We start from the raw sequence: 12,215 nt of genomic DNA on the forward strand, positions 1-12,215 counted from the left end.
GCCTAAATTACTGCCAAGGCCGTGGGTTTCTGCTGTGGGATGTGCGCCGGCTTGTCTGGTGAGTAACCACATGGCTTTTGTAAGTCAGCCCGACTCATCCTGCTCTCCAGCCTCCACCAGAAGGTCTCGAAAATCTTGTCAAGCTTGGACAAAGCATGATGAGGTTCTTCCGCACCACCGGGGAGCCATAAGGTATCTGCCATGTTGGATTTGCCATTAGAGTTGTTGTCAACCCCTGTGGCTTCACCACAGGGTGTCTTAAGGTCAGTGTAGTCTCCCAGGTGTGGACTGAGATTACCCCCACCGGTCCAGAGAGGGGGGCAGCGGGGCTCTTGCTTAATGCTACTGTTGTGCAACTCCATCCTGGGAGATCAGCCGCCTCTCCCGTTCGGGGTGCACCAGGCCGCATGTTTCAGACAGTTTGGTAGACGAGCTTCAGGCACCTCTTTGTCCCGTGCCGTGCACTTCACCAGAACGAAGGCCTGTGGCTGCTCACTGTAAAAAAAAAAAACTCCCGATCCCCCACCCGTGCCGCGTGAGTTTGGCCTTTAAACTTATGGGAGGACCTATTGCCCCCCCGACCCCCACCCCTGAGCGGTGGGCAGGGGCCCTAAATTAGAATAAGGGGGTGAACTATTGTCCTCCCCCCGGTCCCCACCCCTGAGCGGCGGGTGGGGGCCCTAAACTAGAATAAGGGGGGGAACCTATTGTCCTCCCCTCCCTGGCCCCCACCCCTGAGCGGGGGTTGGGGGCCCTAAATAAAAATGTAACCGCAGGGTGACCAGGGGTCCCCAAACCCCTAGCACCCACTCCCAACAAAATTAACCCCTACCTACCCCCCTTACCCTAAAAATAGTGAGGGGGGACCTTTAACTAAGTACCTGTAAAAATAAACTTACCATTCGATGCTTTCTTTCTTCTAAAATCTTATTTTTTCAGCCTCAAAAAAGGGCAAATAAAAAATCCATAATTACCGACGCAATAAAAAACAAAAAACAAAAAAAACAGAGCGCAAAAAATAATAATGTATCTTCACTCGGCGAGGGCTTTGCGCAAACTGAACTCTACAGGGCGGGGAAAGGCATATAAAGCCTTGCTCCGCCCTGCAATTAAGCTCAGAGCACTCTGGTTGGTTGGTTTAAGCAATCCAATCAGAGTACTCTGACAGGTAACTGAAGAGACTGACAGGTAAGTCTCTACATTTACCTGTCACAGCACTCTAATTGGTTAGCTTGAAATCCAGCCAATCAGAGTGCTCTGTGTCATTTTACACAGCGTGGGAAAGTTCTTTGGAATTTTCCCACGCTGTGTAATTTGACTCATAACTCTCTGATTGGTTACTTTCAATCCACCAATCAGAGTGTTGTTATGAGTCAAATTACACAGCGTGGGAAAATTCCAGGGGGAGGACAATAGGTCCCCCCCTTATTGGTATTTAGGGCCCTCATCGTTCGCGAGGGGGGAGGACAATGGGTCCCCCCTTATTCTAATTAAGTGCCCCCACCCACCGCAGGGGTGGGGGCCAAGGGGAGGACAATAGGTCCTCCCCCTTATTGGTATTTAGGGCCCCCACTCGCTGCTCAGAGGTGGGGACCGGGGGGAGGAGGACAATAGGTCCCCCCTTATTCTAACTAAGTGCCCCCACCCACCACTTAGGGGTGGGGGCCAAGGGGAGGACAATAGGTCCCCCCCCCTTATTGGTATTTAGGGCCCCCACTCGCCGCTCAGAGGTGGGGACCGGGGAGGAGGACAATAGGTCACCCCCTTATTCTAATTTAGGGCTCCCACCCGCTGCTCAGGGGTGGGTACCGGGGGGAGGACAATAGGTCCCCCCCCTTATTCTAATTTAGGACCCCCACTCACCGCTCATGGGTGGGAGCTCGGGGGGGGAGGACAATAGGTCCCCTATACATCCCTGGAAAGCCCTGATCTGGGTGAACAACATATCCAAAAATCACTCAGATCAGAGCAGGGGTTCAAAAGGTTTGTGGAAGTCTCATTTGACCGACCGCAAGCATGGTTTTCAAGCCCAAAATAGTTCCACAGATTTTGGCTGTGCAGCCGGTCTATTTTCAATGTTAAAAGTCCACTATAGTAGGGTGAGGTCAGAAAATAGCAAGGGCTGATGGGAGATTGAGGAGGGGCAAAGCAGACAGTTTAAACTGGTCTGGCAGTGTCCCTGGGACAACGCCCTGCTGGAGAAACAATAGGACAGGAAAAAGGGGGAGAGGTAGAGGCACATTTTCTCATGGATTTAAAGGGGCAGTAAAAAGTGTTTTAAAATCCAATAAGCCCAAATAGACTTTTTGAATGGCTATACACCCCAGGGGCCATAGTCGCAGGGCAGGAGGCTGGCAAGCAGGCCCCTCCAAAAACTCATGGCAAACTCCCTTTAAAAGGAGAGTTTGTCGCACATCTCCCCTCTCCGTAACAGATTTTCAAAGTTAGAAAAGATGTGTTGTTTATTTAAAAAAAAATGTCTACAGTAAATTATATGATATGATGAAAATAATGATATTTTTAGAAAGACCATTTGATGGCGAGAAAAACAGTATATAATATGTGTGGGTACAGTCAATGAGTAATAGGAAAATTACAGCTAAACACAAACATAGCAGAAATGTAAGAACAGCCCTTGTCCTTAACGGTAAGAAAATTGAAAAAACGGTCTGGTCTCTAAGGAGTTAAAATATAAATATATTTTTAGACAATTTTATACCTGCAAAGTCCAGTTAATACATGTATTAAACATAATGTATCTGTCTTTATTTCTCTTAGGGGGAGGGGGGTTGTGCATTTTGCACCTGACATGTAAATCAAGCCTTGGGCTGCCAATGTCACGTGTGCTGGGGGTGCAACTAACAAATTTAGGGTGGCCAGACCTCGTCTTAACTAGAGAAGCTTATAGGAAAATGAATTTGCATGGGCAACAATGATTTAGCCCTGCTGAATCAGGCTTAGGCAAATACCGGAATCTCGTTATCAACTCACATGTCATTGTTTCTGAAGAAATTACAAGACAAAAAAGAGAAGAAACACACGATCCAAGCATTTGCTTTTGGAGCACCAGATGTTTTAGCACATATAGCTCTCTACAGATCTCCTTAGCATATAGTACTAGCACTGCAGCTATTGGTTCTGGGAAATATAATCACAAAAAAGTAGGATCACAAAGGTTACCTTTGTGTGTGTACATATATATATATATATATATATATATATATATATATATATAATAATATATATTGCACATGGTGCTCAGTCTATGCACATATCCAGCTATAATCCCGACTTTGTGGGAATGTATGGCTGTGTTGGTTGAAGCACTAAAGAACACACTTTTCCTACAGTGAATGACTTGCCATTACCTTTTTACTTTGCAGAAAGGATTTTAAATAATTAAATGTTAGAACTATGTAAGGAATTAAAACGACCATCTAAAGACCAGTTGGAAAGTTTTGGCTTCAAATAGTTTTTTTTTCTTTGACGTCAGTTCTATAGATGTCATCCTCACATAATTGTCTAACTATCCATTATTGAATGCATACATTAATATGTTTGATTTATTTTTTTTAAAAAAGTGTAATTATTTAATCCATTTAACACTGCAAAAAATGGTGGAACTACCAGAGTTGCAACGGTCGCTCGGTCGCTACTGGGGACCCCCATTCCAAAACAGTTAATTTGTATATTGCCAATTAAATTTCTGATAGGCACTACAGGGGGGGGGGGGGAGGGGTTAAGTGATGTGGAGCCCAGATTGTGCTATTACCCTTACCAGCTTCCTAGTGAAGTCTTGGCCCTGGAATAGAAGTAGCCCACTGGCACAGTTTACGTAGCTGTTTCTGTTCCTGGCTGAGAATCGCTTTGGAGGCTGGGCAGGAATCATGCTCCCCCCAAACATAAGGCAGATAAAGTGAGTTTAATGAATTTATTACCAACTAAACAATTAAACGTACAGATTGCAGCAGCTACGATATCCCGGAATATCTATTCCAGTTTTTAGATGCATATCATGTGGATAACATTTAACATACATATCCTTGGTGCTGGATTTCAATAGAAAAACGAATTCCCGAAAGATCCCTAATGTCCACACACTTAGACCTTAGTAGTACATTCCACTGGACACCAATCTGCTTAAAAAAAGGTACATTAATTTGCAAAAAATATTAAACATGGAGATACAAGCAAAAACTTGCCTAAAACTGTCCTGATATATATGCCAGTCCAATATCATATAGTATGTAAAGGTTGATAACAACGTGCTCTGTGATCCTAGACTGTCATAATATGCAGTAAATCCCACTGGGAAAACATATATGTAGAAAAAAAATATAAAAGAATGGCACCTGTGAGGGGAAGAACCACATAGAAGTGACCCAAGAAAGGACCGAAATGCCCAGAACGCGTTTCATGCCTGGCTTGGTGCTTTCTCAACATGACTTGGGGATCGTTTGGGGATAAGTTAATGAATGTATTAACCTGGACATAGAGGCATAAAAAAAAAATCTGAAAATCATACATTCAGATTTGACAATTGCCTATCTATGTGTGTACAACTGCATATGTGTGTAAATGCCTACAGGGTTAAAAAAATTGTTATAAAGCGTTTAGGGTAAAGCTAGAGAGGACTTAAAGTTAGAGAGGGGTCAATATCTGAGTTTGATTAAATAGGGTTTTAAGGAAAACTATAGCATTAGGGATATAAACCTGTTCTCCTGGTGCTATAGGGCCCTAGTTGTGGATTAGAGTTAGGTCTCCTTCAACCTGTTTTCAGTACAAACCTGATAGTAAAAGGTTTTTACTTAACTTTTCTCCAGTGCCACGACTTCCTCTGCCTCCAGCAATGTCATCTGGCTATATTGCAGATGGTCTTCTCATACAGGAGCATTGGGATTATTGCGCATGCAAATCCAAATGTTTCTCATTGGAAAGCTTTGAATTACTTGATTGTTGCTCAGGAACCCCTGTGTCTGTCTAGCAGACAGTCACTAGAGGTGTGTTTAACCCTGTAATGTAAACATTGCAGTTTCTACAAAACTGCTTTATTTGCCATTGCAGGATTAAAATGGCAGGACCACTGCACCCTGACTATTTCATTTATATGAAATGGCCTGATTGACTTTTGTTTTCCTTTAAGACGATTAAAAGTTTGAGATGGGGTTATAGTTGTGGCATTTCAGAAATACTGGGTTCAGCGTTAGAGTGGGGTTAAATTTAGTATTGGGATATATGCTGTGCTTAATTTTTTAAGAGGAGTTTACTTAGGATTACGGTAAAGAGTTTTGTCTTAGGTTTAGGCTTTGAGTCTTTTTAGGAGGGGTTAAATTAAGGTTAGTGTGTTTGAAGGGATATTTGCAAATTATTCTCCCTCCTATGCTTGATAGGAGAAATGCAGAACTTTAATACAGTTTGAACCAGTCAGTTTGGTCAATCCTTTTCCTTCAAAGCATTACCTGTGTGAGAGGCTTTAAGTGGGCCGATGGGAAACAGTGCCTACCACTTCCTGTCCAGCCTCACAAACAGACACTGGTTTTACACACTGTAATTGTTCCGGCAGGCCTGCTATCAAGCATAGGACGCTGGCTGGACAACACAGGACCACAGTCAAGGTTCCCTTCACCAGCCCACCTAAGCTCCAAAAAGGCACATCTCAAGTGCTGTAAAAAGCCCCTCCCTATTTTGCCCAATGGTAAACCTGCCCTGGCAGCAATAGAGGCAAGGAGCACAGGGACAGTAGCTTTCTAGCTGCTCTCCTTTATCCTGCATGTAAACAGAGGGAGATTCTTGAAGCACTGGTCCTGAAATAATCATCCACTACCAGCCTTTACTTTCTACCCTCTATATCCAGCACAGATAGGGAAATAACTATTTTTTATAGTGTATGTGCGTGTGCGTGTGTGTACCTGTATGTGTATAACTGCATATGCCTAGGACTACATAGGACACCGGGTCACATGTTTAGACTGGAAGAAAGGAAATTTAGTCTGAGGCAAAGGAAAGGTTTTTCTACAGTAAGAACAATAAGGATGTGGAATTTTCTGACTGAAGAACTAGTTTTATCAGAGTAAGTACAGATGTTTAAACAGCAACTAGATGCATACTTGAAACATAAAATTCATGGATTTAACTTTTCAATTGTAGAGTAATAGCTTCAACAGAAAAAGAAGGAACTATTTTCCGAGAAGAACTTCAAACTGTTTTATTTTTTTTTTGCCTTCTTTTGGATCAACAGCAAAAAACAGATGTGAGGAAAGCTGAACTTGATGGACACAAGTCTCTTTTAAGCCTCTGTAACTATATGCATTCGTGTGTGTGTGTGTGTGTGTGTGTGTGTGTGTGTGTGTATCTATGTATGTCTGCAAGCATGTGCCTATGTCTCTGTAGCCTGTGTCTGGGTGTGCATGCATGTGTGTCGCTGTGTGTGTGCATGTGTGTCGCCTCTGAATCGCTGCTAATTTATGCTTGTGTCTGCGTTTGCCAATATGTCAGGCATCCCAACATGCAACAAGTAATTTCAGGGAGGTGACTTCAGCAACTAATTCCATCTTTTCTAGGGGCTCCATATTATACCCACAATAATGTGTCTGTAAACTACAAAAAAAGTGTTTAAAATACATCTGTATAAATACATTGTTTGTGGTCTAAATTACATTTTAGTTCCACAAATTGTTATTAGTAAGTTACAAACAGCACCGCCCCTGACCACACCCCAAGTCACACCCTAAAATGAAAGTTTCCGTCTTTGTCCATTTAAAATGTTCTGAGGTATGTGTGGGGGGAACTGGGGTCTTTCTTTAATTCTTGCACCGAGGTCCATCGGTTTCTATTTCCACCCCTATCTGGAAGGGTGCCTAATATATTGCAAAACATACATGTATTATGAATTAATGTTTTTATATAAGATATTATTAATTAAACACCAAATAATAGTGAGAAGAAAACAAAATTGCAAAAAGCTGTGACAGTTTTGAAATAGAGAATGTTTCCAAATCAATACTTGCCTAAATTTAAGTTTTAGAACATTACAGTATGCATTTAACCCATCCCCAACATTGCTATGCTGTCCTACAAAAGGAGGCATAGCCCCTATCAACGATTGGGTCCTCCCTGCAGTCAGTATACTTGGCCTTCTTCGCCGGATCCATGTACTAATTATTGCACTAAAAGGTAACAGTATTATGACAGCCACAGTTAAAATGCCATGCATAACTTTTAAAATAACAAAATGTCTAAACTCCTCACATTTTAGATTTTATACATATCAAATTGTGCTTCATAGATAAAGCGTTGATGTTAAAAGAAAGCCCAATTTCTCCCGAACAAAATGATATGTGTTAAGTGTGGATGCACTTAATAATAAAGAGGTTAGTTATGGTTGAACAGAGATATAGCTCAAATTCTAGGTTTTGTTTTGGTTCAGAACTTGGACAGTTCCCTCCATCCTTAAGAGGTTAATGAATTACTATGGACGAAAACATTGAGGTAACTATTCTTTGCACGGCATTGATCGTTAGTAAAAAAAGAAGACATCAAACACTAAACCTCTACTCAAAAGGGTAAGAAAAAGGCTGAGAAATAGCTTAAGACAGTACAAAAGTTAAATATGTTCTCATACATGTTGTGTGTAAAACTCAGTAAAGGAACATATATTACTATAACTCTAGTTTAATTCATTAAATTCGACCACATGGAACTGCACAGCAGGCAAACATGGCATACATTTGGTGATATAACAGATTTAAAGATTTAGAGAGAGGAACACAATCTGACACTAGACTTGTTCAAACAATAGCTTATCTACCAGTGTTAGGAGCTATGGAAACATATTTTTCTATTCAGATAAACTATACTATCCCCTTCCGCATGTCACTACACATGTAATGTAGAAATATACTGGATGTGAAGAAGATTCAAATATGATCTTTATTAACCCTTTAATGACCTGTGCCCGTTTCTGCGATCATAACAATCTATATTTTCCAAGGATCCCATTCCAAAAATTGAATGCCTACCTCCGTTAACAACTGGGCTGTATAGAGCAGATGGTGTGAAATAAGCAGGACAATTCATGCAGGTCTAAGCTTTTGTGAGGACAGTATTGTGATATTGTCCAAGTGTAACATTTTGTGTTTAAGGAATTAACCTTGTGTAGGGATGATCATATCTCTAACATGTCACCGATGGCTGAGCTTTTGCACTCCAGCTGTTTTGGAACATGCAGGCTGAGCATCATGAGAAGTGGAGTCTGCACTATAAGAAGTGATAAAGATGAATAAACCATTGCTCGCTAAAACTAACTTATTGAATATTTGTTATTTATTATGATATGACATAATAAATGCATCTTTAAAAACAAAACAAAAATAAAACGATTAACTTTATACTATGGCAATTTTTATTTAATTAAAAGGCAAAACAAGTAGTATGCTCCTTTGTATTTGAAGAAATGAAAGCAGTCGGTTATCATTGGAATCAAAGCACACACAGATACCTGGGTCTGAAGATGCTTACCTGGACTGCTTCTGCATTTCCATCTGACCTGCCCAACGCCTCCTCCTGTGCTTCTTGCTAGCTGTTAGAAGAATGAGGCAGAAGATTAACACGGCGAGTTTTAACGAATAAGGCATTGTCTGCGTAGTGGCTAGCAAATGATCTGCTCTGCAGTATATCCCAGCAGTGGCAATATCTACTGGTGCACACATTGAATCAGCTGTCCGTCCCAGCAGCACGCATACTGGCCACACAGTTCTGAGTGCAGGCTGAGCTGCTGATTCTAATAATGTGATTTTAGATCACTGGCTTCACACACAGAGTCATTGGCCATTTCCAAGGTTCGAGAGAAGTTGGCTGTGCTTCACAACATGTCCCCCGGGGTCCTAGGAGAGAGATTTCACTAAACCCCTTATATAATAGGCATGTGGTTCACAATGTAATTACACTCTGCATGATTCATCAGAGAACTAATCTGGGTTAGATTCTCCTTTTTAGAGAGCTTTCATATGACATCTACAAATTTGGGGTATGAGGATGCAGGTAATTATTACCATTATTTAATAACTCTTGTTAAGAAAACGCAGACGTGAATAGCCAGAAAATGAAATAAATTCATATAGATTTCTATTATAATATATTGCAAATTTATGGCAAGACAGGAGGCTTTATATTTGCTTTACCTTCTTTACTGAAAACCTATAGCAGCAAAGAAATAGTTAACATAACTTTTAAAACATTCAAGAAAAACAAAATAACAGTAGTAGAAGAACCCTCAGGCAGATCCTCCCACTTTCTTTGCAGCTGCCTCCAGGTGAGCACTGTCCAACTCAGAGTGTGTCTGCTCTGGGTTGTTGTTTGATTCATTGTATTTACATGTTTTTTTCTTGATACCTCTGTGTGTGTGGGTTTTGGACTGACTGGGGTGTGTGCCGCTCTGCTCCCTGTCTGGGGTTTGGGTTTCCCTGGCTCTATCCCTCCCCTCCTGGGTCTCTCTCCCGGCCGTCCCTCACACTGTGAGCTCCTACGGTTCCCTCCCAGGCTCTGCGGCCCCATCAATTCTCCCTCTCTCCCCAGCTGCTCCCCTCGGCCCTTGGCCGCTCAACCGCAGTATGCGAACGGTCTCGCTCACAGAACTGTTGCGAACCTCCATGGCTCCACACGGTAGGCTGTGCTCGACTTTTGCGGCCGCGGCAGATATTGTTTGGAAGTTGCATAGGCTCTGTGCATCCTGGGCAGCCCGGTTTCACTCACCCCACTGCTCTACTGTCTGCTGGCTGTCTGGCCACCCTTCCGTCTGCTCCTGTCACCCCTATATTGTTTATTCTAACTGTTTTTACAGATAACACTCTATATATATGATAATTGCACATGTTGTAATACAATTCTACTCCTTTAGGTGGGCTAACTGGCACCCCACAAAGGGAAAGCCTCTGGCCTATTGATACATGGGGTGACCCCCCTCTCTGCATTACTGGGGCACTGACCCTACTTATACTGCCCTTTACTCAGCCATAATGCTGTGCAAGTGGCACTTCAGTGGGTTGGGTGACCCCCTCCCTCTGACTTGCCTGGTGGGCCTCCTGGGTCCTGTGACTCTTACGCTGAGGGTGGATTCCTTATCTAAGGCCCTCGCTGCTCTCCCCTCTTAACCCGCCCCGCCAGGGCTTATGCCGGGGCTCTCTGGCACACAGGACTCTGGTGGCTTCATACGCTCTGCGGACATGGGCTCAGCGCGCAAAATGCCTTGGAAGGGCCATCCTCAGATAAAGGAAAGATGCCTGCCAAATAGGCCAGACTGGGCCCCGGATCAGGTGGTCGCCCGGATGAGGATGCATTCTTTGGAGCACCAGGCTAACACATTCTAGACTAATACCGGGCTGGCAGCTTGGGTGCCGCGTCACCTGGCGAAGGTGTTCCTGACCATCGTTCATGGTATGTGAAGGAGACGGTGTTGGATTCCCCTGTGGCCAAATCGCAAAGAGCCCCCGCTGCCAATGCTGATGACCCCGGTGAGATCTTAGACCCCTCGGGTCTTCCGCTCTTGGACCCGCGCCACCTCAAGCTGGCCCTTACCCTTGATTTTGACCTGGTGTTCACCAGCTTTATGACGAAATCTGGGAAGGACCCATGCAAGTGCTGGAACACGGTCTGCGCTCCACCTAAGATAAACTCCTCGATATCAGCGACCCGCTGACTCAGATCTTCCTTCTGGTGGATGACGCTCTGCAAGGGGGACCTCCGATTTCAGCTTATCTCCTCCGGGAGTGGGCCCAAAGAGCTGTTTGTCTACTGGGCAATGCCAACAACACCACAAGGTGACTCTTTACATGTTTGATGGCAAATTTGCTGATTTGGCCGCTAAGGAGTTAGATCCGGATGCCAAAGGCCTGCTATTCAAGGACACCTTTATGAATGAGTTGAATCATCACGTCTCCATCTACACGTCCCTCAACAAGGCACAACTGTCCCTCCGAAGGGTCTTCCGTTCCGGGGACCGTTTTTGTCTCCAGGGCTTTTCGGCACAGGGGCCATGCCACCAGCAGAGCTGCCTTCATGGGCAACAGGCCCCGTCTCTCAGAGTCCTTCTCCTCCACCTCATCCCGGTACCAGTACCAACCACTGTTTTCCCAAGGATCTTCCAGAGGCCGAGGTGCTTCATCCACACAGGCAAGATATGCCTCAGGTAAGAGTCCTGCCTTATTTACCAAACTTACCCATTGCGGGCAGACTGTCTCATTTTTTTCCTCAGTGGGAGGCCATCACAGGAGATCTGTGGGTTCTGCAGACCGCGTCCGGATTCCAGATCGATTTTGTGGAACCTCCAATGCAGGTCTCCACTCCAAGGCCTATGCGCATTAATAAGGAATCGTCCGACCTGGACCATTCAGAAATTCTCTCCATACTGGACAAGGGAGCGGTGGAGAGAGCGACAGGCCCCCTCACTTCTTGAGCAATATCTTCCTGGCGAGGAAGAAGTCAGGGGATTTCTGTAATCAACCTCCGTGCCCTCAACGCATATGTCGTCTACCAACATTTCAAGATGGAAAGCATCCATCTCCTCAGGGATCTGCTCCGTGACGGCGACTGGTTCTTTCGTCTAGATTTGAAGGACGCTTACCTCATGGTCCCAATCCATCACGAGGACAGGTGTTTCCTCCAGTTCTTCTGGCAGGAAGACGTCTGGCAGTTCACATGCCTTCTGTTCGGCCTTAGTTTGGCCCTGTGGTGCTTCACCAAACTGTTGAAGTTGGTCATGGTGACACTGAGAGCCAGGGGGATCAGGTCAATTGTCTATCAGGACAATATTCTGCTGATGGCACCGGCAGATGGCGTTCACAATCTGTCTGCTCCAGAGAAGTCAGAACCGACCTCCTCCCGGTTGGTTCAGTTTCTTGGGTTTGTGGTGGATTCGGTTCAGGCGGTGCTCCACCTTCCAATATCCAAAGTGGCCGCAATCAGGAATTACATCAGATGCCTACTCCACAATCTGCGGGCCACGTACAAAAGGTCTGGCTCGTACAAAATGTCTGCTATCTTCCTCCCTTTAAGTCATCTTCCCAGGACCCCTGCACTACCAAGCTCTCCAACACGTAAAGGCTTGCTACCTCCGTTCCTCAGCCTCCTACGACTGAATTTTGTTGCTCTCGGACAAAGCCATCTGGAACTCCAATGGTGGCTTCAACACATGGAGGTCTGGAACGGCAAGGCAATTTGGA

General features: G+C 44.3%; 1 protein-coding gene across 1 annotated transcript in view; it reads right to left on the minus strand.

Moving 5' to 3' along the window:
• The window catches only part of LOC134587293 (gamma-aminobutyric acid receptor subunit rho-2-like), an 85,857-nt gene extending 77,002 nt beyond the window's left edge, over positions 1–8,855 (minus strand). Inside the window, exon 1 of the mRNA XM_063443569.1 lies at positions 8,518–8,855. Coding sequence (XP_063299639.1) covers positions 8,518–8,708 — 191 coding nt within the window. The 5' untranslated portion in view covers positions 8,709–8,855. The remainder of the gene's footprint in view (positions 1–8,517) is intronic.
• Positions 8,856–12,215: the final 3,360 nt, after the last annotated feature.

Source organism: Pelobates fuscus, chromosome 2, assembly GCF_036172605.1.
Source record: "Pelobates fuscus isolate aPelFus1 chromosome 2, aPelFus1.pri, whole genome shotgun sequence".
Taxonomy (NCBI): domain Eukaryota; kingdom Metazoa; phylum Chordata; class Amphibia; order Anura; family Pelobatidae; genus Pelobates; species Pelobates fuscus.